This window comes from Podarcis tiliguerta (genome assembly GCF_965153285.1).
Source record: "Podarcis tiliguerta genome assembly, chromosome: 1".
Taxonomy (NCBI): domain Eukaryota; kingdom Metazoa; phylum Chordata; class Lepidosauria; order Squamata; family Lacertidae; genus Podarcis; species Podarcis tiliguerta.
In genome coordinates this window covers 72,329,826-72,354,737 of record NC_139534.1, presented here as the reverse complement: position 1 = coordinate 72,354,737, position 24,912 = coordinate 72,329,826, and the positions used below count along the sequence as shown (strand labels likewise).

At 42.0% G+C, this 24,912-nt stretch overlaps 2 protein-coding genes across 12 annotated transcripts in view; one reads left to right on the top strand and one right to left on the bottom strand.

Annotated features, from left to right (window-relative positions):
* The window catches only part of DCDC1 (doublecortin domain containing 1), a 246,362-nt gene extending 231,502 nt beyond the window's left edge, over nucleotides 1-14,860 (bottom strand). For all 9 annotated transcript variants that reach the window (XR_014505400.1, XM_083415302.1, XM_083415304.1 and 6 more), the window contains exons 1-2: nucleotides 14,754-14,860; nucleotides 1,029-1,165 (exon numbers count right to left, since the gene is read on the bottom strand). Coding sequence is in view for 8 of the 9 variants with exons in the window: in XM_083415302.1 (XP_083271428.1) it covers nucleotides 1,029-1,165; nucleotides 14,754-14,801 (185 nt within the window). In the remaining variant the exon portion in view is untranslated. The remainder of the gene's footprint in view (nucleotides 1-1,028; nucleotides 1,166-14,753) is intronic.
* The window catches only part of DNAJC24 (DnaJ heat shock protein family (Hsp40) member C24), a 110,286-nt gene continuing 100,150 nt past the window's right edge, over nucleotides 14,777-24,912 (top strand). The window contains exons 1-3 of one of the 3 annotated variants that reach the window (XM_083445825.1): nucleotides 14,950-15,127; nucleotides 18,742-18,882; nucleotides 20,534-20,654. In XM_083445825.1, coding sequence (XP_083301951.1) covers nucleotides 20,547-20,654 — 108 coding nt within the window. In that variant the 5' untranslated portion in view covers nucleotides 14,950-15,127; nucleotides 18,742-18,882; nucleotides 20,534-20,546. Of the gene's footprint in view, nucleotides 15,128-18,741; nucleotides 18,883-20,533; nucleotides 20,655-24,912 lie in introns of all 3 variants that reach the window. The other 2 variants (XM_083445824.1, XM_083445823.1) reach the window with 2 other exon arrangements.

Below are 24,912 nucleotides of genomic sequence, written 5' to 3'. Positions count from 1 at the left end.
AACCTGAGGTACCACTGTATTCAGTTTGCCAACAAGTGTTGTATATGAAGACATATTTATTGCTTACAGTATTCATTTCATAAAGCTATCATTTTAGTTACATATTTTATGTACAAAACATATTTGCAATACATTCACCTTGATTCCTTTGTACTCCTATATTATTTGTCAGGGAACACATACTATTGGTTTGGTTTTGATTACAAGGTCACCCTGACAATCCACTCACACCATGACTAACCTCAGTTTCACACATGCAAGCTCCCCTTAAACGTTCTCCGCACACAGTCACTTCTATTGGCAACTCACAAGTATATGGGGCACCCATGTTCAGAAAAGAGGAACAAAATGGAAATGATATTGCCCTCATGCCTTCCTGTAAGTTTTCTAACGGTATTTAGCTAGCCACTGTTAGAAACCAAATCCCAGACTATATGGAGCAGTATGCCTAACCTAAGATCACAAAAGCCCACTCAATCAAGGTCCACTTTCCCCCCATAATACCATGCTTCAAAAATATTTGTTTTCACCACCACCTCAAGAGTAGTTTCTTTTGCCACACATGGCTTCAGAGAAACTCTGGAGCACTGAGACTCTGAAGGGGCACTAGTACCACAGGCTCATCTTGCAAAGGTGCTTCTTGGGCTTGTCCTACTTAAAATTTCCCTTATAACTAACTCATAACCTGAAGAAAGGAAATTTGACCCCAGGTCATGACAGCATTTAAGAAGGAACAGCTGAAGGTGGGAAACAGGAGATGAATTTGACCTCTTGCTAAGTATTATGACATCAACATCACCATTTTATTATTTATACCCCACCCATCTGACTGGATTCCCCCAGCCACTCTAGGTGGCTTCCAGCATATACAGAAGCATAATAAAACATCAAACATTAAAAACTTCTCTATACAGATCTGCCTTCAGATGTCTTCTAAAGATTGTATAGTTACTTATGAAGGGGGGGGGGGGTTGGTCATTATGTTGGCATGTAAGAAAAGGTGATAAGCCTGGGTTGACCATACTCACTTTTTCAGTACTGTAGTATCTTCATTCCTTTGACATAAAGTCAAGGGCGAAGTTGAAACACTACAATTTCTTTCTGAAGTTTCAGAACACAGGGCATCAGTTGAGTCACAAGTTTCTGTTTCACTATTTTCCATTTCCTGTGAAAATAAAATATTCAATCAAAATTTCAAGTATAACTTTCTCTATGGTCAGTATATGTTTCTAAATTGAAGCTGGATTAAATACAAGTACTTTTGATATCTGGGTCACACTCTAACTTTAATATTATAATAGTAACGTAAGAAGAGTAGCTTAAGTAGGCAACACCAACAATCCAATAACCTTCTCAATCATTGTCCATTACTGGATGCTACAACAGATGCATCCAGGGACGCGGGTGGCGCTGTGGGTAAAACCTCAGCGCCTAGGACTTGCTGATCACATGGTCGGCGGTTCGAATCCCCGCGGCGGGGTGCGCTCCCGTCATTCGGTCCCAGCGCCTGCCAACCTAGCAGTTCGAAAGCACCTCCAGGTGCAAGTAGATAAATAGGGACCGCTTACCAGCGGGAAGGTAAACAGCATTCCGTGTGCTGCGCTGGCTCGCCAGATGCAGCTTGTCATGCTGGCCACATGACCCGGAAGTGTCTGCGGACAGCGCTGGCTCCCGGCCTATAGAGTGAGATGAGCGCACAACCCTAGAGTCTGGCAAGACTGGCCCATACGGGCAGGGGTACCTTTACCTTTACCTTTTACAACAGATGCATATTATTAGTTTGGAGGCATTCAAAGAATGTTGCTGTCATTACTACTATTTTTATATTTATTTACATCCCACCTTTTTCCTGGACCAGGACTCAAGGTGGCTTACACAAATTAAAACAAGACATATGAAATATAAAAAGGAAAAAAACCTATGAAAGACAATAATTAAAATAATTAAACTGTATTAAATAATATAAAAACAAATTATTAAAACAAAGCTAATAAAAACTATAAAAACATCACAGTAATATGAAAAACTCTTTCCTTGAAAAGTCAGTTCCCAAAGGCCTGTGTGAATAAAGCGGTCTTCACCTGCTGCCAGAAGAACAAAAAGGAGAGAGCCAGCCTAGCTTTTCTAGAAAGGGAGTTCCAAAGTCTGAGACCAGGGACAACCTCAGGGAAAGATATGACCTATGAACTTGCCAACTCTTCTTCAGAGAGCCAATTATGCTGAAATATACTCAGAGTCACAAAGTGATTTCAGCTCATAGTGGTGAGGAGGAATGAATGAAAGTCCCCTCAAAGTATCTGCTTTATATACATTATTTACACAATGGGCTGCACATGATTGGCTAATTCTGGAATTCTACTGTAAGCCAATCAGGTTGTGGATTCACTTATATCTGGAGCATGATTGGGTAGTTCTGCCAACCAATCATACTGCTGCATTGTTCTAGGACCAATCAGACTGCTGCATTCTGAATCCTATTGTTCTAGGACCAATCAGACTGCTGCAGTTTGGATCCTATTCAACTCAGTACATAACATATGCCATTGGTTATTATGACACTGCAGCTTACAGCAACATGTATAAAATTTACCATGTGACAGCAATGTAAAGTTCAGAATGCCTAAACTAGTAAAAGGCAGTTCTGGCAACCATAACTGCCTTTTACTAGCTTAGGCATTCCCAAAGCACAGCCTAACTATCTACTTGGCTCTTTGGGGAAACTGTGACCCCATCTCCCAGTGGTTTCATGTAGTTGTTGAAAAGTACAAGGGACAAGACAGGAACTTAAATGTCAGTGACCAAGGGGTGGAACAAAAGCTACACAGGACCATCTTCTGAGTCTGTCCGTTAGGAAGGACTGTGTAACACCATGCTTCCAAGACCCATCTTGCCGACATGGTCCAGAAGGATACCATAGTCAATGGTATAAACCAGTATTGTGTAGTAGTGCAGTAAGGTGCTGAGCTAGGACCTAGGAGACCAAGGTTCAAATCCTGACTCAGCCATGGAGCTCGCTGGGTGACCTTGGGTTAGCCACAATCTCTCAGCCTAACCTACCTAACAGGGTTGTTGTCAGAATAAAATGGGGGTGGGAGGTGAACCTTATAAGTACCTTGAGCTCTTTCAAGGACATGTGGGGTAAAAGTAACAATATTAACACAGAAATCTGCCAGGTTCCAAGAGAAACAATAGGGTCACATTTGTCACATCTATTTGGCAGTGCAAGTTTCCATAAGAGCAACCAAGGCAGTTTCTTCCCTGAACCCAGGTTGTAAGCCAGAATGGAATGGATCTAAATATCCTGTCTCATCCAAGACTGCCTGAGCTGACACAACAGCACTGCCACACACTCCAAAATCTTGCACACTGGTTGCATTCACTTCAGTGCAGCAATATCACTTCAAGAGTTTGAATGGCTGGGAAATAAAACAAGCTAGATACTATTGGAATCCAAAGAAAATAATACACCAAACAAAATATTCTACTCTGATGTCATCATTCAAAGTTTACATGGTTCAAAATGGAAGTTTCACCTGACTTCAGAAATGTATCAAAAGATAATAACTGACAATACACAGTATAGATGTGTTCAGTTCAGTGTCAAATAGTAAGGGTAAGAGATAATGAAGGACATTCAAGGAACTGTAAATGACCTGCTATTTATATCTGGCAAAATATGTTTATATTTTTAAAAGAAACTATATAACCAGACAAATGTTAAGAATGTCAGAATTACTTCATATTTTCTGAAGAATATATGTCATCAAAGCCAATTAGCCCATTGCCCCTTTTTCACAAACACATGGGAATAAACCCAATTATCTTGAAAAAAGCCAATTAAAAATTAAACAGATAATCTTAATATCCAAACTTCTAATAATCTTTGGATAATTACTTTTCTCACAAATATGTTTTTAATGTAAACTGTGAAATATTGTCCTTACAAGCAGCAAATACAACATTCTCAATGCTCTGTTGTCTTTAAATGTTGCATTGCAGCTTGCGGTAACAAGTAATCATAGTGACATTAAACATGCCTACTTTTCTGATGCAGGTCTCATATTTACAGAGCAATCCTAACTATTAATATGCCAGGGGGAGAGATATATGCGCTACAATGGCAAAATGTCTGCCATGTCTTACACTTGTCTAGCCCAGAACACTAAGGGAAAATAACACTGCTCCAGAAAAGCGCAGATGGAGTAACAAGAGCCACAGTCCCAGAAACCTTGGAAGCACTGCCAGCACCCACCAGTCACACCCTTTATACTACACACAACTCATCGCAACACACAAGGGAAGGAAGAGGAGGCCATATAGCACAACACCTACACAGCTTCCTTGTGGAAAGGCCTGCAGAAAGAGAACAGTATCTCCTTTGGAGCAATGCTTAAAGACCCACTGAAGGAGGGAAAGGACCAGTATAAACAGTAAATTGTCCAGTAGCACCTTAAAGGCAAAGGTAAAGGGACCCCTGACCGTTAAGTCCAGTCACGAACAACTCTGGGGTTGCGGGGCTCATCTCACTTTACTGGCCAAGGGAGCCGGCGTTTATCCGCAGACAGCTTCCGGGTCATGTGGCCAGCATGACTAAGTCGCTTCTGGTGAACCAGTTTGTTCTTGGTATAAGCATGCACACGAAAGCTTATACCAAGAACAAACTTAGTTGGTCTCTAGGGTGCTACTGGACAATTTCTTTATTTTTTATATATATTTTGACTGTGTCAGACCAACACGGCTACCTACCTGAATCTATAAACAGCAAAGTCAGCCACAGCACACAGAGCAACAAGCTCTGAGTGCTCACAGTTACAGGCAGTGGCAGGAACATCCTGAATGCAACCCAAGACTGGAGGTGTGCACAGAGACATGTATTAATTTTATTTAACGAAGAGCTCTCGGTCATGCAATATATTCACACATGCTCCGCAGGAATATAGTTACCAACAATAGTTTCTCTGGCTAACCAAGTGGCCAGTTTAGATGCATAGAGAGAATGTGGAGTGGGATGAGGCAGAAGCTCCACACTGCTCCTTGGCTTGCTGCAGGGGTTTCATCCAAAGCTGCCTATGATTCCAAATTTCTTATATTCTCTGCTCGGTCTCTTCATTACATTAGGGTGTGTTAGAATGACAGTTGCAGGGTGAATGTCAGGCGGGCCAAAGCTCAGAATGAGCTCAGGCTTGCAAGAGATGTTAAAAACAATTCGGCTATGTTCGAAGCAAGAGTAGGTAGGTAGCCGTGTTGGTCTGACGAAGTCGTAATATTAAACCACTAGTGCACATTCTCACCTAGAAGGACAGGAAACATGACTGGTCAGAGAGTGACAAGCCCACTGGTTCTGGGAATGTCAAACTCCAGCTGCTACACTCTCCTATAAGTTCCATCCTGAGACCAGCTGAGAGGCATGGTATTGAAGACCTTTGAACATTAAAATCTTTTCAAACCTGAAAACATTTGCTTAATTAGCAAGTAAGCAGGCTAATAAAGGCAGGTTAGCACAGAGAGAATACTCCATTACCTATACCTGTGTAGCAATATGCCTTCTCTCTTTGAAATCAAAACTTTCCTAGAATTCATAGTTGTATAGAGGAAGGCAACAATGCTGCAATTCAGGTTGCAATGGAGATGTTCTCCTGTAAGAAGTAGGGGTTGGATATTGACATTTGAGATTCAGCTAAAAGGCTGTGCTAGGTGCCTACAGCTCTTGATAATTTTTGCACATTTTCTGTGAAATGACATGCTATGACCCTACACTCAGAAGCAGCACTCTTTCCTCTGGTGGTTCAATGAGTTTCAAAAATGGAACACCCCCTTGTTGAATTTCAACTAGTCATCATTACATACACTGAGGTGCAATCTACACACATATAAAAAGCTTGAATTTGCCATAGCTCACCATCGCCATCTAGTGTCACATTTGTATATTGTATGTTACAACACACTTAAAACTTTTTATTTGCAGCTGTATAGCTAAGTCCTAGAATGCAGAATACTTTCATACCCAGCCTATCTCTCCAGCATAAGCAACACCCACCCACGCTTACTGCCATGCATATGGATTATGTGACAAATACACAAAATTGCCAAGGCACTGTATATTCATTTCCTTGGTTATAATTCTCTGTAGAAACGTTGGAAAGGTTCAGTAAACAGACCATATTGGCAGTACTACTAAAAAACATATATATTATTTTTTTCTATATATCTCTATATATAATCTATATATGTTGCGAAGGAATTTTACACTGCTGCAGTAAAAAAAAAAATTGACTTGCTTTGGAATCTGCCTGAGCATAATACTACAGCTTATACGCAAGAAGTAGAATGAAAATGCCAGACATTTTTATGTCTCTGTCTGAACAATTAGAACCTGATTAAAAAGCAGTTGCTGTCTGGAGTTTAACGAGCAATTTATGCACTACCTGACAAAACATTATCTGAACATTTCATTCAAATCAACTTGAATAACAGCAATGACACACTGTTTAAGAATAGGCTGCAGAGGATCAACAATATATTAATACTTGGTTTTAAAAAACATTTTACACAGAAATCCTGTACATCTCTATGCAGAAGCCCCACTGAGTTCAAAGTGACTTGCTCTTATTGCAGCATCAGTAACAATTCTAGTAAGTATAATAAAAATTAAAACTTGAAATTGCCACATAAAAAGAATTAACAGTAAAATAATTTCTGAATCCCAAAAACAAAGGAAAGACTCAAAATCAAACTGAATCGATCTCTTATTCAGTTTTACATAAAATAGGTAGACATAATCAATTTGGCTATAGTCCACAATTTACTTAACCATTCATTAATTAAGGGTGCACTCCAAATCCTGAGCATCAGTAAGGTATGATGGAACAGCAGGGTCACTGCCACATCCACAGTCCTATTGCTTAGGCTGGCTGGGACAAGAGGTGTGTGGGTCTGCAAAAAGCCTGAGACTGACTAAGTGATCAGGCCCAAAGTGACCCCAAAGCCATCAAGTGCGGTTGGTTTGAGATCTAGCAGATTCTGGGCCAGCTCATCCCCTCTAATAGAAAACCCTATTTTGTGGCTTTTTGCAGGAAGCCACGGGGGGCGGGGCAGGAAGCTCAGCTACCCACTCTTTCACTAAACAGAAAGGGGAGCTCTCATCAGTGGAGTAATGCTAGCATCATTCTTTGCGTGGAGGCTAGTGGAGCTGTTCTGGGTGTAGCACAGGAAGACCTCCATCCCACTCAACCCCCACCCTGTGTGCTGCAATGGGGAGTTGTGTTGCACCATAAGGATACTACTTTAGTGTCCTGAATCCCTGGCCTACCTAGCAGTGAATCAGTATGTTGAGTCCCTAGTCTGGGGTCAAGCCACATGTCCAAAGTCCCACAGAGATCCAGGAGCACCCAAGCTGAGGCCCATCAACATGGACAGTTGAGCAGACACATCACCTCACCTCTGCTGCCCTTTTGTACTTTGAATGCTGACTGCAGCTTCTGGGCTTGATGAGGCATGTGACCCTCAGTTGTTCTGAGCCTACTCCAGCTAAGGAATCAAGCATCTCCTCTCAGAACTAGTGAGCCCCACCTGGCCAACAAGGGAGCTGGGTTGTGGGCCTTGCCTGCCTCAGCTTTGCCTATTGCTCCCCATGACTCAGAGCCTAGCTTGTTCGTGGAGACAGGGCCCTCTCTGGCTCTGGTGATGGGTCCTGCTGCTCTGGTTCTTGTGCACTGATCTACATCCCTTCATCATCCTCCGTCACCCTGTGGCTACTTCCTACACCAACCTTCCCTTCCCCATCCCCACCTTGCCCCAGTGTGTCCCAGTCCCAGCTACACCCCTTGCCAGGATCCTCTTCCTCCTCCCCATTGCCCTGCCAGTTCATGACATTTAGGTTTCCATTAGGAGAAACTAGTGGGTTTTTGCAGGTTAGTATATTCTCTACTGTGGGACGCGGGTGGCGCTGTGGGTTAAACCACAGAGCCTAGGACTTGCTGATCAGAAGGTCGGCGGTTCGAATCCCCGCAACAGGGTGCGCTCCCGTTGCTCGGTCCCTGCTCCTGCCAACCTAGCAGTTCGAAAGCACGTCAAAGTGCAAGTAGATAAATAGGTGCCGCTCCAGCGGGAAGGTAAACGGTGTTTCCGTGCGCTGCTCTGGTTTGCCAGAAGTGGCTTAGTCATGCTGGCCACATGACCTGGAAACTGTACGCCGGCTCCCTCGGCCAATAAAGCAAGATGAGTGCCGCAACCCCAGAGTTGGTCATGACTGGACCTAATGGTCAGGGGTCCCTTTACCTTTATATTCTCTACTAATTCATATGTCACAGGGTAGTTTACATAGCATAAAGAAAAATTAATTTCAACACTATTAGAACCAATAATATTTTACTATAAGCAGCAGCTATTTAATAAGATTAACATTTTCTTTACCTATTAAACTTTGTTAATATAAATGTGAGGGGAGGGTGAATAAAATCAGGCACCTGTGGTAAAAAAGCACCTTCATTCTTTTTAAAGTTTGCATTTTATTTTTTTCCCATTGCTAAGTACCACTTATATAAGACAATAACTATTCTCCTTGGAAGCAGAGCCACATGTAAAAATAATTTTCCATTTTTCTTTTGAATGTGAACCTTCCAGCAATGCCTCCAATTTTCTCTTAAATCATCTCTCAGTCATATTAAGGTTCTAGTAGATAAATATTGATAAATGTTTGATACCAAATCATTTGAATTATTATCATCTTTATACAAACTCATAAAGTTACTATATGATGGAGATTACAATCCTAAACACACATACCTAGGAGTAAGCCCCATTGAAACCAATTGAACTTACTTCTGAGTAGGCAAATATAAAATAATATTCCACACAGCAACTATATTATTTTGTAAACACACAATTAATCCATTCCATGGTTCAAAATTATTGGAATGTATTTAATTGGTGATTTCTACTTTTAAACAGCAAACGTAGGTTTTTATCCATGCAATGCTTCATGAAATTTATGTTGTAATATCAATTTTTATTTATATATAAATGCAAGCAAGTTTAAAACAATTATTACTAAAATAATAAAATAATAGCCTACTGCTAGACTGACTTAACATCTGATTAATGTTGCATCTTGAATTCAGGTTAAGAAGTAGATGTTTTAATGGAAAATATATAGATAAATTGGCACTGTTGACAACGGCATAAACCAAACCATACTATCTTTTGAATTATCATATCTGACTGAATTTCCTCTTTTTGCTCTTAATTCACCTGCAGCACATTAGACAAGGTAATAATTTATGATAATCATATGAAAATATACAATTAATATTCATCACCTCTAGTTTCTCATCACTTTAGATAATCAGTAATGCAGAGTGAAAATGCTGTCAGATTTCTAATTGCTTTGTAATGGGCCTGAAATAGGGAAATCATTAAAGACAAACAATCTGTCACTTGTCTGTTACTTTAACTATCTATCACTAAAAAAGAAACTCATTAAAGAAATTGCTAATGAGCTACAAAAGACTGCACTGAATGTGTCCTGCAATGTATTTTAAACAATACAGTATCTGCCTAAATAATTCCCTAGACACTGTATACATTTTTGCGGACTTAGGAAACATGTATCGCTCATGCAGCTTGATTTTATTATGATAGTTTAGCACTTAACATGTAAATAATTCACATTATTTTCAATGTGACTTACTTCCACATGGCATCTACTGACCTGAGATCCATGTGTACAGATGCATCCCGTTACTTCTATAGAAAGCTGCTCTCTGTGCATATGGGCAACACAGACTGATTGTTTTGAGTCTTCCTGTCTCAATACTTCCTTGCCCTTCGGTCAGGGGATTCCCATTTATCAAATAAATTTACTAGGGAACCTCCACATAATTTATTACCAGGGCAGGCAGATCTGGTACTATTATTACTGCTATTAATACTTTCACTAACTATTTACTATATTTAGCATCATCCCTGTGTAAAGGGATAAAATGGAAGTGACATAGTTAGTGTTTAGAAGGCTTACAATAATCAAATAATTGAGTTGTCATCACTTTAGCCAAACGTGCAACCACCACATACAAGAGGGAGTTGTCAGCCACTTCAGGGTAACACTGAGGTTGACCCTGAGTGTGTGTGTGTGTGTGTGTGAGAGAGAGAGAGAGAGAGAGAGAGAGAGAGAGTATGTACACGTACCTTTAGAACAACCCCTAAGGTGGAACACCCCACCCCCAAAATAAATAAAAAACCCAGCCCAGTGAGGACTTAGCATGTATAGTGCCCTCAGAATACTGACTGTTGAGAAGCAGGGGAGAATTCTGAAAACTGGATGGACAGAAAAAAATTGAATGGTTTGGTTGGAAATGTAGGAGGAGCCAGAGACACAGATATAAACAGGAAAGAGAGAACCATTTCATAGTCTGTAAAGGCCATTTCTTGGTACACACTGAGAAGTTATTTTGAAATATCCCCAGGGACAGAAGCGCTTAACTGCCATAAAAATCAATGGAGAAATCCAAATAACATTAAACAATTTGTCTGTTGGTGGCTTGATCTTACAAAAAATAATGAAGCAGTTTAAAAGCTTTCTTTTTATTGTATTTTAAAAGATGAGATCAGCATAATCATTTTGCATTCCCAATAATTTATCTGAAACTTGGATAACTTTACTTAAAAAAATTTAAAAAATGTTCAGTAGCGACTTAGAGACTAACTAAGTTGGTTCTGGGTATAAGCTTCCGTGTGCATGCACATTTTTTCAGATACCAGTGTAGTGTAGTGGTTAAGAGCGGTAGACACGTAATCTGGTGAACCAGGTTTGTGTCTCCACTCCTCCACCTGCAGCTGCTGGGTGACCTTGGGCCAGTCACACTTCTTTGAAGTCTCTCAGGCCCACTCACCTCACAGAGCATTTGTTGTGGGGGAGGAAGGGAAAGGAGAATGTTAGCCGCTTTGAGACTCCTTCAGGTAGTGATAAAGCGGGATATCAAATCCAAACTCTTCTACACTGAAGCAGAAGTCACCAGGGGTTTTTCTCAGAAGGGTCATAGGAGATTGGTGATTGACTCTTTTCTCTAAAAGTATGAATCGGGGGGGGGGGAGGGATCCATCTGCAGCAATTTACATATAAAGCTAATGTTTCATGAGAAAGTAATACTACTACTACTACTACTACTACTACTACTAATGTTATTATTTATGCCCCGCCTATGTGGCTGGGTTTCCTCAACCACTCTAGGCAGCTTACAGCACATAAAAAATGGTAAAATATTGGACATTTAAAATTTCCCAACACAGGGTTGCCTTCAGATGTCTTCTAAAAGTCAGATAGTTGTTTATTTCCTTGACATCTAATGGGAGGGAGTTCCACAGGGTGGGCGCTACTACCAAGAAGACCCTCTGCCTGGTCCCCTGTAACCTCACTTCTCACAGAGGGAACCACCAGAAGGCCCTTGGAGCTGGACCTCAGTGTCCAGGCTAAACAATGGGAGTGGAGACTTTCCTTCAGGTATACCGGGCCAAGGCCATTTAGGGCTTTAAAGGTCAGCACCAATACTTTGATTGTGCTTGGAAATGTACTGGGAGTCAATGTAGGTCTTTCAGGACCAGTGTTATATGGCTTGGCGGCCACTCCCAGTCACCAGTCTAGCTGCCACATCCTGGATTAGTTGTAGTTTCCAGGTCACCTTCAAAGGTAGCCCCACATAGAGCGCATTGCAGTAGTCCAAGCGAGAGATTAACTAGAGCATACACCTCTCTGGCGAGACAGTCTGCGGGCAGGTAGGGTTTTAACCTGCGTAACAGATGGAGCTAGTAGACAGCTGCCCTGGGCACAGAATTGACATGCACCTCCATGGACAGCTGTAAGTCTAAAATGACTCCCAGGCTGCGCACCTGATCCTTCAGGGTCACAGTTATCACATTGAGGACCAGGGAGTCCTCCACACCTGCCCGCCCCCTGAAACCCCAAAACAGTACTTCTGTCTTGTCCACGATTCAGCCTTACTCCATTAGCTGCCATCCATCCTCCAACCACCTCCAGACACTCACACAGGACACTAGCTGCCTTCACTGGTTCTGATTTAAAAGAGAGGTACAGCTGGGTGTCATCTGCATACTGATGAACACCCTGCCCAAACCCCCTGATGATCTCTCTCAGCTGCTTCATATAGATGTTAAAAAGCATGGGGGAGAGGACAGCACCCTGAAGCACCCCACAAGTGAGGCACCCCACAACACTCATCACCCAACACCACTTTCTGGACGCGGCCCAGGAGGAAGGAGCAGAACCACTGTATAACAGTGCCCCCAGCTCCTCTAGATGGTCCAGAACGATGTCATGGTTGATGGTACCAAAGGCCGCTGAGAGTTCCAGCAGAACTAGGAAGCAGTTCTGTTTGTCAAACATATGGTAAAGATTATTGGAAACAGTGGGGGGAAAGTTTTCTGGAAAATGATTTGTGACCAACATAACATGTGACAATTCTCTGACAGACACCCACAAATAAATGTCTCAGAAGCAAGACCCTGTGTATATGACACTTGACTATGCATTCACAAGCTGCAGGTCAGCATCAAAGTCCATGTGGGAAGTTGCACTGCCCACAGGAATATACACTTGGCTGTGGCAACACCCTAATGATTTGTTTCTTTTCACCCCAATGTTTATCATCATTTGCAGGGAAGACAAATGTCACAGAAATCTCATCTTAAAAGGGGATTTCATACTAATGAATATCATTTTGCATCACCTGGCCAACCAATTTCCCAGTCTCAAATTCAACATTAAGAACATTTTGAACTGACACCAGTACTTCAGTGGCTGTTTCTGCTTCATCACCTTTTAAAAAAGATAATCACATTTCCCACAGAGACAGTATTCCCTGTGTTTGCGGTGTTTGCTTTAAATTATGTTACAAATCAATTTACTGTTTGTAAATTAAGTCTGCCTTTAACCTTTTATAATAATAATAATAATAATAATAATAATTTATTTATACCCTGCCCATCTGGCTGAGTTTCCCCAGCTACTCTGGGCGGCTCCCAATCAAGTGTTAAAAACAGCACAGCGTTACGTATTAAAAACTTCCCTGAACAGGGCTGCCTTAAGATGTCTTCTGAATGTCAGGCAGTTGGTTATCTCTTTGACATCTGATGGGAGGGCATTCCACAGGGCGGGCGCCACTACCGAGAAGGCCCTCTGTCTGGTTCCCTGTAGCCTCACTTCTCGCAATGAGGGAACCGCCAGAAGGCCCTCGGCGCTGGATCTCAGTGTCCGGGCTGAATGATGGGGGTGGAGACGCTCCTTCAGGTATACAGGACCAATGCCGTTTAGGGGTTTAAATGTCAGCACCAACACTTTGAATTGTGCTCGGAAATGTACTGGGAGCCAATGCAGATCTCTCAGAACCGGTGTTATGTGGTCCTGGTGGCTACTCCCAGTCACCAGTCTAGCTGGGGTTGTACTGCTCCCTGAGGCAAAGCAAGGGACCCTGTGCTCCTGAGGTGAATGTTTGTATCTCTAGATCAGGGGTGAGGAACATTCAGCCCTTGGGCAAATCTTGGCCCTCCAGACTTCTTTATTTGGCCTGTGAGGTCATTTTGAGCAAGCCATGACCACCCACTCTACACCTGATGTCATACAGGTAAGGGCAGGGCTTGCCCGAAAGGGCAGGGCTTACCCAAAGCTCATTTGTGCAGCTCCCAAAGTGCCCAACACCCAGCTGGTTGTCAGGACACTTTGAAGAACTGTGCAAATTAAGGACCCAGCACAAAGCAGGACAACTTCACCTTCACATCAGCCAGTACGAAGGGAGCAAATCCTGCAGGCAGCATTCCCATACTCAGCACTAAACAGGATTGCTGCCCACATCAATCCTGCCTAGCTGCTTTCATTAACAAACTAAATGGCTCATAATAGATGTAGAACTGTATCAAGGATAAACGTCTTCCATTTCCACCTTCACCAGGGTCTCAATGGGGCTACTCTCTTCCAAGCTCAGTTCATCATTTGCCCAATCAGAATGCTAGCGACAAATGACAAGTTGTATTAGTAGATGTGACAGTATCAAATTGATGCAGAGGGAGGGAAATTGGCATTTACACATTGGCACTCTGAGCCTTTATTTACACAAGTCTGATTCATTATTTGTTGCTTGATCATAAAGGGTGGCGTTCAACGTTCAGAGTAGACCCAATGAAACCAACAAACGTAACCAAGTTAGGTCCATTCATTGCAGTGGGTCTATTCTGAATAAAAGTTGGCTGCATAGCAACCAAAGAAGGCCCCAGTCTACATCCTTAACTAGAACTAACTTATGACAAAAAAGAAGTTTTGCTCTACTTTTCTAAACCCAGAACTCTTGCTATTTTAAAGTGAGGTAGCTCAGGAAAAAACAGAGGCATTCCTATCTCCGCCCCCCCCCCCCTAGTTTCCATATGTTCCTTATCTTAGGGCTTAGGAATTGCCTCCTCCCCGCCCGCCCCCAGCAATTTATATAGAATGCGACTCCATACAAATTTCTCCTCTAGCGTCTCCAGATTGGGGATAAGGGTGCTGAAAATAGGCAATATTTAGAGCGGGCTAAACACCCGCTTAGACCCGTTGCTCGAAGAAGCAAGAAAAGGCTAAGCGAAGCTTCCCTTAAATTTTCTCTGGAAGCGATAAAACTAAGCCCAGGCCCCTGCAGGGGAGGAGAAGAAGAGAGGCTCTCGATTCTACCCAAACGGAGAATTAAGTAGCGTGAAGACAAACGCTCACTCACAAAGCGCCGCGGCTTCTCCATCTGCTCCGAGCGGCCTTCGGTCGCCATGACGACGGCGTCTCTCCTCAGCCGGGCTCGCTTTCCTCCGTGTGCGTCGACATGTGGGGCCGGGTAGGAAACAGGGACAGCATCCGGAACGTTGCTTACAACGAAGCGCTATGAGGTTAGTCGACCGTTCTTCCTGCTTTAGACCCAACGCGGCAAGTTCTCGCCCTCTCTCCCTTCCGCCCTCGAGGATTATCTGGCGGCCTGGTGCACAGATCCGCGGAGCCGGATGCGGCCACTGGTTGCTTCCCCGCTTCTTGTTGCTGCTTCGTGAGGGGTTTCGCTCGACGCGGCCCGGCATCGTTTGCCACTCGGGGAATGGCAGTTGGGTGAGTTTGTGCATGCACGGTCTTCTCGCTCCAGGAAGGGCTCCCCTGCCGTGTGCCGCTGAGGCCCTTGTTCCGGCTATGCCAGCCAAAGAGTCACAGATATTATTATTATTATTATTTACGAAGGAGAGACGCTTCGCCTTCTCAGATATGTGCCCTACTACTCTGCTGTGTGAAATTCCGGTTGTGTGTGTTATGGCAGGCCCGTAGGAGGCCTAAATGTTCCGGTGGGGGACGCCAAAAAAAGTAGGGAAGGCAGCTTATCCCTATCAACACATTATTGTTTTACTTGTATTCATTAAGGCTATATTATATTACTGTTACCAGCACAGGCTCTGAGGCAGCGGAGAGCCAGGTTGGAGGGGAACTACCTTTATGAGGCTATGAGAGCACAGCACGCTTGTGCTGCCTTCCTCTTCACCTTCATCCATCCTCTGGTTCCTTCCCAGCCCCATCCCTTTGCTCTTCCTCCGGCTCTCTTAGCTCCATTCACTTCTTGTTCTCTCTGGCTACTCCTTTTTATATGTTTTGTTTTTATGTTGTAAACCACCCTGTGATTTTCGGATGAAGGGTGGTATATAAATTTAAGCAGGTCTGAATAATGATGATCTTTTTTCACTACTCATTTTTCCACCTGTCTCCACCATCTCACTTATTTCCCCACTTATTTCCAGCCACTGGCCCTTCCTTCCACACTTTCTCACTGCCTACAAATAAAACTATAACAGTGCTTGCTGTCTTTTCCCATCTCCCTGATGAAGATTTATTGACCTGATTTTAACTTTCCCCCTCATAGGGAGACCAACATTATGATTGTCTAATCTCATTACTTTGTAAGCAACTCTGGAAACTTTTTTAGACTGATCATTTTTCCATCAGTTGTATAGTATGCAGAATAAAAAGATTCATGCTCCAGAACAGTGGTGTTTGCCAAGGTTTATGAAGCACTGTGTTTTGTTCACAGCTTAACTAAAATTGTGGGTAGCATCCTGCTACCCACAATGGTAACGAGATACATAATGAAGCTCACAAGCAGGTTTTAGGGCCAATAATGCCTTTCCGTTTTTTTTCTCCATCAGCATATTTTGGTCTGCCTCTGAATAAGCTAAGCTTGTGAAGGCTAACAGTAATGGTTTTTGGTCTCAAACCCTGCTTTGTCTACTCACCTTTAACAGGGTGTGTAAACCAGTGGCCAACACCATACAACATGCTGTGTGAAAAGTCCTTTATAACAATTGCCCAAAACTGAACTAATTTCTTTTGTCTTGATTAAGCAGTGTGATCATGTCTCTACTCAGAAGTAAGTTCCATTAATTACAAGTGGGTGTAGTTCTGCAGTCTTAATTTCCTTGTTGCTCCCGTCACTTCCTGTTCTCGTTGAGAGTTGCCATTTAGGTACCAGGACTATGACAGATGTGGAAATCAAATGTCTCTTCCCATCTCTATGCCACACTTGCTTGGTATCAGTCACAATATTTCAGTTGGAAATAGGGAGAGCCAAACTATTGTGATTGTGATTCTTTGTTTTCCCCCTGTTCTATTTGTCCACAACTAAGTGTGCTTTAAAAAGTAGGGTGTTAATAGGATACCTGCTGCCTCACTGATGTGACTGAGAGGACTGTGGCTCACTTGTCAGAAAGACTTGGAACACAAGCGATATGCTCAAGTTGGAGACATTAACAACAGAAAAGGGCTTAATAAATCTCCCAATCACTCTATGAAGTCCTCACATTTCACTAATCAAATGAAATTGAACATACATGCCTATTAATAAATAGGTAGCTGTCCTGAGATCTGTGTCCTTTTTGGCCTCCCCTGGGCAGATTCATGTAGGGAGATATGGTCCTTCAGATAGCCTGGACCCAAACTGTATATGGCTTTATAGGTCATAACCAGGACATTGAATTATGTCCAGAAATGGTCTGGTAGCCAGTGGAGCTGTTGTAACAAGGAGTTTCTGTTCTCTCTGTACCGGCTCTGGTTAGCAGTCTGGCCACAGCATCTTGGACCTGCTGAAGTTTCTGAACACTTTCCAGAGGTAGCCTTATGTAGCCCGTTATTAACACCAGACACTTGTTTAGCACTGAAACAGCTTCCTTAGATTTAGATGGAAAGGAGAGATAGAGTTGGGTGTCATCCACATCTTGGTGGCACTGAACCCCTCAAACTCCAGACAGCTTCCCTCAGTGATTTCATGTAATGGGGGAAAGGACAGAACCCTGAGGGATATCATAGACCAGCAGCCATGGCATTGAACAGGAGTCCCCCAGTATCACCTTTTGGACTTGTCTCTCCAAGATGAACTGAAGCCACTGTAAAACAGTGCTGCCAAATCCTATCCCAGCAAGGCGGCCTAGAAAGATACTTTGGTCAATCGTATCGAAAGTTGCTGAGAGCTCTAGCAAAACCAACAGGAACACTCCACCTTCCCAGCTCCTGTTATTGGTCATTCACCAAGGCAACCAAAGACATTCTGCCCTATAACTAGGCCTGAAACCAGATTGAAATGGATCTAGATAATCTGTCTCACCAGGAACTCCTAGAGCTGAGAAGCCTTTTTGCAACTATTTACCAGAACTCCAGGAAGGCACTGGTTGGACTAGAGTGAAGGACAATACCTGGTTAATTGGCAGGTATTCTGTATTTTTAGTTGGTGGGGTGTGGGAAAGACTGTAGTAATTCTGGCAGTGGAGCCGAAAGAAACTGTAAGTGACTGTACACAAATGCCAAAAAATGCCATCAGTGCTGCCGTGCCCCCACTCAACACTGGCTGAAGGGGATGAGAGGTATAAACCTTCACTAATAGACTATATTAGTCACAGATCAAATGACAGATCCTTATCAACTGTTTGCCCTTGTATTTAGTTGGCAAAGGTGTAATAGAGGTGGAAGGAATTGGGCTGAGAGGTTGTGCTCCTTCAGGTGTATGTCTCCACCACCCACCAAAGCTTTGTACACAATTGCTGGAATGATTTCCCTTCCCTTACCCCTGGCTCCAGGCTTGGGTTGCCGTTCTGGGAAGCAGCACTATATAAGGGACAAGACTTCACCCCTCCAGGTCCTAGCCCCCACAAAATTTTGGTTGCCTACAAAGGACAGCTGAAATGTGTGGAGGGCTACCCAGATTCCATTTTGATACAGGACAACACGCATGTTGTTCCCTTTCTTTTAAAATTCTATGAGTACAGTAGAAACTGGAGACAGTGCTACCAGTGCTTCTCTCCCATCACTTGATGTATTATCCCACAGTTTTCGAACATAATCCATATATTGGAACCTCTGTTTTCGAACATAATCCATTCCAGATGACTATTCGACTTCTGAAACGTTCAAAAAAATGGAAACTGAAAGCGGAAACCTCAGTACAACAGGAAAACTCAAAACGACAGCAGTTACTTTCGTGTTTTCTCCGTTCGAAGGCAGAAATGTTCTTCGGAGACGTTCGAAAACTGAGGTTCCACTGTACTGCTATTGAATAATATCGTTATGGTTTTTTGAGGAAGGGTATTGAAGTCCACATATATTTTCAAAGCTCTTTGAAGGATCAGTTGCTTACCAAGCATTTCTTACCCCATCCTTCAATGCACTTCATGAAAATGTGTTTTCCTTAACAGTTCAGAAAGCCCATGTCAGGTTGAGGAAATGACTTCTGCAAGGGCCATGAAGTATCTCCATTGCTGCGAGAGTCATGGATATTTATTCCCCTGTCTTCCAGTTCCTTGGATCGTTGTCTCCTTGGCCCTGGATTTTCTCTGGTATATAGTTAATGAGAAGCTGTCATTATCATGTCAGCACATTACAAAGGCTTTCTCTTTCTCTGCTGTTCATTAATGTAATGAGCTGTTAGCCATTGCCTGACACTGATTGCATTTTGTGCTTGTACTGAGGGGAGGCATCAGGATTGCCATTATCCTAGGCATAGTAGATTGGAAAATGGTTCTGTTTGCTTTTCAGTATTTTGTTCCCTTTTTTTGGAAGCTGGGAAAGTTTGTTCAAGGCTGTAATTCCAAGTGGTACTAGTCAACAAGTAATGCTGCAATCTCTTGCATACTTCCTAAAAAGTAAATACCATTGAATTCAGTGGGATTAGTGCTTGGTAATATACACCACCTAGAGTTCTTTTACCAGAAAAGTGTTTAATGTCTAGGATCCAAAGAGCTACTTTAGACACTTCTATTGTTAGCCCTTTTAAAACTACTCCTCATTTTCAAAGTCCTTTCAGGTTCAAAATTAGAAGTTACTGTTCAAGAAACACAACTTGAAAGACAAGTTCAAAACTAGAAATTACTGTTCAAGAAACACAAGTACAAAATAGTGCAAGTTCTTCAATCACAGGTAATGCACTGTGAAATAAATATTTAAAAAGCTTTATTTTTTAGTTAGTTAGTTAGTTAGTTAGTTTGTTTCAGTACTTCATTACAGTTCCCCCCCCCCCAATATAAAAATCAGATGTAGTGAACTTAAATGCCGGATTTTAAAAAGTTTATTTTGTATATTACTTGTTAGGTGTTTTTTCCAGGCTCTGCAATACTTCTGCCGATTAGTTTGGGAGTATTGTCTTCAGTAATATGAGGATTATAAGTTTTTGATACAGTTCTTCACAAGGTTCAAAATTGGCAGGGCACCAGGCACATTTTGCACCTAAAGATTCTCCATTTGCAAGCACCTCAAAAGGTCTGGATGCCCTTTTTTGCATCTGGCTGACACCCAAGGATTACTGAAATGTATGTGCTTTAAAGCCTCGAAGTATATGTTAAGGGTAGACAATATGTTTAGGAGTTCAACAATAAAGTGTTGAGTGTTTTGAAAACTGAAGTATGGTACCACTATTTTTATTGTGCACACCAAATTAAACACATATTAACAATTTCTGTTAAAAATGTGATATTAACAATGTGTCATGTGAATTGTGTATTAGTTCATGTCTATCAAAATAATAAATAAAAAGTGTTGCTGACCCCCTGTAATGGTGACAAGCATTCTGTTTGGGTGCCCACAACCCAGGTCCCTGAAGCCATTTAGCTCCTAGCTTTTGTATCCCAGTTTCTAACACTGGTTCTTCATCTATTTACCCTGCTCTAGCTTAATTAATTTCAATGGAAGTGCTCACAAAGCTAGTTAGATAAAATGAGATGCCACAATTCAAATAATTGTTCTTTTGAGAAAATGTGAATCTTGATTTTCATTACATGCTTGTCCAGAGTCTTTGACAGATACATATATATATCGGTGCTTATTAGAAAGAATTCTTGTACTCCTTTAAGGCAAAAGCCATAACTTCCATTTTAGCTCCTGTATTACCATTCCTGAGTTCAAGGCCTTAGTTTTTTGCTTGCAGTTATGCATTATAAAAATAATTTTTGAAACATGATTGCCTTCTAATTTTTGTTCTTTTCATTAAAACAGATACTAGAATGCAATGAGTTTTGAAGAGTTGCCAAACAAGGACTGGTATAGCATTCTGGGTGCAGAACCATCAGACAGTTTGATAGAACTGAAGAGGAAATATCAAAAGCTTATATTATTGGTAAGTTTATTTCATGCCTCTTAAAAGGCAAAATAAATAAAAATAACATTTGATTGATAAGTGTTGCATAAACAGGGTCCAATGTAGTAAGTGTTAGTTATATCATGTGTGCAAGTAGTTTATTAGATAAAACTGAAACTGGTTTCTCTTCTTCCTTAAATAACCCTGACATTTTGTAGCATTTCCCAGCATTCTGAAAATATAAAAGAATCTGGTTTCTGGGTTTTTTTATCATGTGAAATGAAAACGAGTCAAAAGAATTCTCTTCAAACTTATAAATAATTCTTTATCTTAATTAAAGAAAATGCCTGACCTTCCCTTCTGAATTGTGGCAGCATGAAATGAATCAATCAGTGTTTGTGACTTTACAATTTGCTACCATGGAAGCAATTATAATGTCACTAGCACTAGACTGGCATCACTGGATAAACTGAGCATGAGACACTGCCTGAAAAAAAAAGGCTTTTCCCCCTGTAAAAGTATATTCAGCTGCAATAATGGTATTAAAAGACAAGTATGTGAATATTTATTAAGTTTGGATGTATGTTCCATTTGTAGAATGTCTTTGTTTGTGAGTTTCTGTAGTATTTGTCCTGTAGTGTTTTTAATATAGACCCAATGGTATATACTGTAAAGGTGTATTAGATGAGACTGAGTATAGACGTGTTCTATATGTTGCTGCTACCATAGTGTTCCCATCAGTGTTCCTGATGTAAAGGGAAAGAACTATCATAGCATGTGAGGGATGAAGAGTACTGGTTTCTGTATCCTATCTGATCCTGTCAAGTCTGCTGGTATAATTTCACAGTCCCTCACTGGTTTGAGCCTGTCTTCCCATCTCAGATTGCTTATGGGTACTGGGTGAGGAAGGAAATGCTGTCACGGTATAGTCTATGAACCAGATAGGGTGGGTGGTGCAATAAGTAGTTCCAAAAAAACTGTCATACCTGTGAACTAGAATGGTAAACCAATTCTATAAATGCATGCTGGACATCCCAGATACAATTCTGTGCCATATTGTAGAGGACTCTCTCCTGAAGGTATGGGAATATGATTTGAGGTAGCCAAAAGCTTGGTCATTCAGCATAATTTTAGAACACCAGACTTCACTTCCTCTTTCATAGTCCTCAAGAGCCCTATTAAGCATTCTCTTCACATGATGAAACTGAAAGCAGGAACATGCTAGGTAGCTCTGAGTGCTTTGCCACTGCTGCTGCCACTGCCGCCCTGCATGCATTGGGAAGCTTGCCATAGTCATGGAGACTCTCCACGTAATTTTATAATCAGGGCACTAAATCCTGTCTGGAGCTTCCACAAGTACAGCAGGCTTCACTCTACAGATATCTGCCCTGGAGGGTGATGAGGCAACGCTGGAGGGGGCAGAAGTACTGTGTTTTTCGCTCCAAAAGACACACTTTTTCCTCCTAAAAAGTAAGGGGAAATGTCTATGCGTCTTATGGAGCGAATGTGTGGTCCCTGGCCCAGCGTAGCTGGGGACTTTGGTTCCCGGAGTGGTGGGGGTGTGGCACGTCGCCCATGTGAGTGTCCCCCGCCCTCATGAGGGGGTGGGGAGAGGTGAGGTGGGGGAAGAGGGCTTTAGAACACACGTTAGAGTTCCCTCCATCCGAGGGGCTCTGCGACTTGCATGAGAGCAGCCAAGAACCAGACTTTCTCCCTTGCGCGCTCTGTAAAATTGGGACGGGGAGCTCCTGCCAAGCAATATATTTGCCTCTTACACCGAGGCTTAGCTACCAGATGCCCATGTGTGTCTGAAGGCTCTGAGGGAGACGTTGCCCAGAAGTACAGTGGTACCTCAGATTACAGATGCTTCAGGTTACAGACACTTCAGATTACAGACTCCACTAACCCAAAATAGTGCTTCAGGTTAAGAACTTGGCTTCAGGATGAGAACAGAAATTATGTGGCGGCAGCGGGAGGCCCCATTAGCTAAAGTGGTACCTCAGGTTAAGAGCAGTTTCAGGTTAAGAACGGACCTCCAGAACGAATTAAGTTCTTAACCCGAGGTACCACTGTAGAAGAAACGGGTCTTTTTATCCCTTGGATGTGCAAGCAAGGCTGCCAGGCAACACTTTTGGGTTTTGTTTGCAAGGCGAGGCGGCAAAGTTCACTTTTGCTCTGTTTTTGTTTTGCATTTTTATGTTGTGATCTTCAGGTGGAGGACAGTATACAAATTAACAACAACATGCCTGATCTAGACAAGCTCTCTCTCTCTCTCTCTCTCTCTCTCTCTCTCTCTCTCCACCCCCCCCTCCCCATGCGTCCTCTCTCCCGGGGAGCGGCTGTAGTTGCAGCAGGTGTTTGCTGTGGTTTTATGCCAGGCCAGAGAGAGAGAGAGAATGGTTCTACCGCCAGAGCCAAGTAACATCTGAGCAAACATTGCCCAGGGAGATAGATGTTGCGGCTGGAGGATGAGGCTCATTGAAAAGAGTGGTGGCGGCTGTTAGTACAGCCGTCAGGAAAGCCGATGAGTTCAGTTTCGCTGCTGCTGCCTTTGGAGGCTGACTGAACTGCAGGCGCTATCCCGTTGTCAAGGCTCCAGCGGGAGAAGGTGCATCTTATGGAGCGAAAAATATGGCACTTATCACATCCTCACTCTCCACTTGCACAATTCTAATTGTGTGAGGAGGAGAATACCTGTATGGGACTAATGTTAACAACAAACTTCAATAAATCTGTTCACCATGCTCACCAGGATGAGTGTGGTGTTATCCATTAGCCAGCTATGATTTAACTTAATGTTTTATCTCATAAACACTCATACTTAAACCTGCTTATTGCAAAAGATTTTTGTGGTGTTGACTGTCCTCCTTTAGGGAAATGATATCTTGTAAAACACTTAAAACACTATTTTGTCCCATACTCGTGATCACTTTCCTGAGTCCTGATGAGTTTTCTGCTTTTGAAGCACCCTACTGTGGTACATCTTGTTGGGTCTGGCTGTCCGTTTGTGACATCTGAAATCAGGGTTATGTTGATTTCATTCTATAGTTAGGGCACAGTTATTTGCTGGTTCTGTCTTAATTTTTTTCTTCAAGTTTCATAATCCTCTTACTTTAACAAGTGCAATTAGTGTTTTGTATGTGAATTGGTGGGTCTAATTTTAAAAACCCTCACTGATTTATTTAGTTATTTACTTACTTACATTTTCTGTAACTTCCTCTTTTAAGTGAACATTTTGTTTGGGATCTTCTAGCTTAAGAAAATTCATTACAAATGAATATATTTGTCATACATTCTTTTAATTTATTAGCTAGATTTGAGAACGAAGAACCAAGAGGAAGGGACACATATTTAATATTATCCTAACTCTCATTCTTTAATGTTGACCATAGATCATTGGGCCTAAGTTACTAATGTATAGTCGCTGTTGGTTTATCTATCTACCAGCCAAACCTCCAAAAAATTGTTCACATATTTGCTTCAGCAAAAAAGAAAATGTACAGGTGTTAGCATATGAACATTTTTACTGGTCACTGACTTAAGAATAGAGACACACCAGGATGAAATGGTCTTTCTGTGTGCTAAACTACACTTCAAACCATATTTGTTGACCCTTTTGTTCTTTGAAACCTCCCTTCTACTTCCAAACAAGTGGCTTTTAAAACTTAAATTGCCATAATGGCCAGTTCTGAAATAACAAAGTTGGAGTACTTGAGTTTTCCTAAAACCAGGGTCTGTCTGACAGCAGGATTGTTGTTCAAGTTGATAGCCTGTCTGTTTGAAAGTAATAGACAGGGAGAACTTAGGGGTGTTACGGTCACATGTACATGCATCTTAGCACAGCTGGTAGATCTAAAATTAAGCCTGCCAGCTTTGGCAGTGGTTAGTGCCCATTGTCATTGGGTTAAATTGTGTGATTTATTTTCTTAAACTGATGGTACAGATTATATAATACATTCTAAAGTATAGAACAAATTTACTTGAGTGTATTCTAAAGGTGAATGATAGATGCCAATTATAGGGGATAATATTTGAAAGATGCAAAGCTTTAATATCTACCACATTTAAAATGCAGTTCACTCTTTTGATATTAACTTAGTTCAGATATGTGCCTTCTAGCAGACCTCTAACCAAAGATAGAATATAAAATTCATGAAAGAAACTATTCATGTTTCTTCCTCTTTTCATATTTGCCTTCTGTGTGACTAAGGCTGCAGTCCTATTCACTTACCTATGTATAAGTCTCATTGAATTCAGCAGGGCTTGCGTATGAATAGACCTACGGTATTTTCCCATG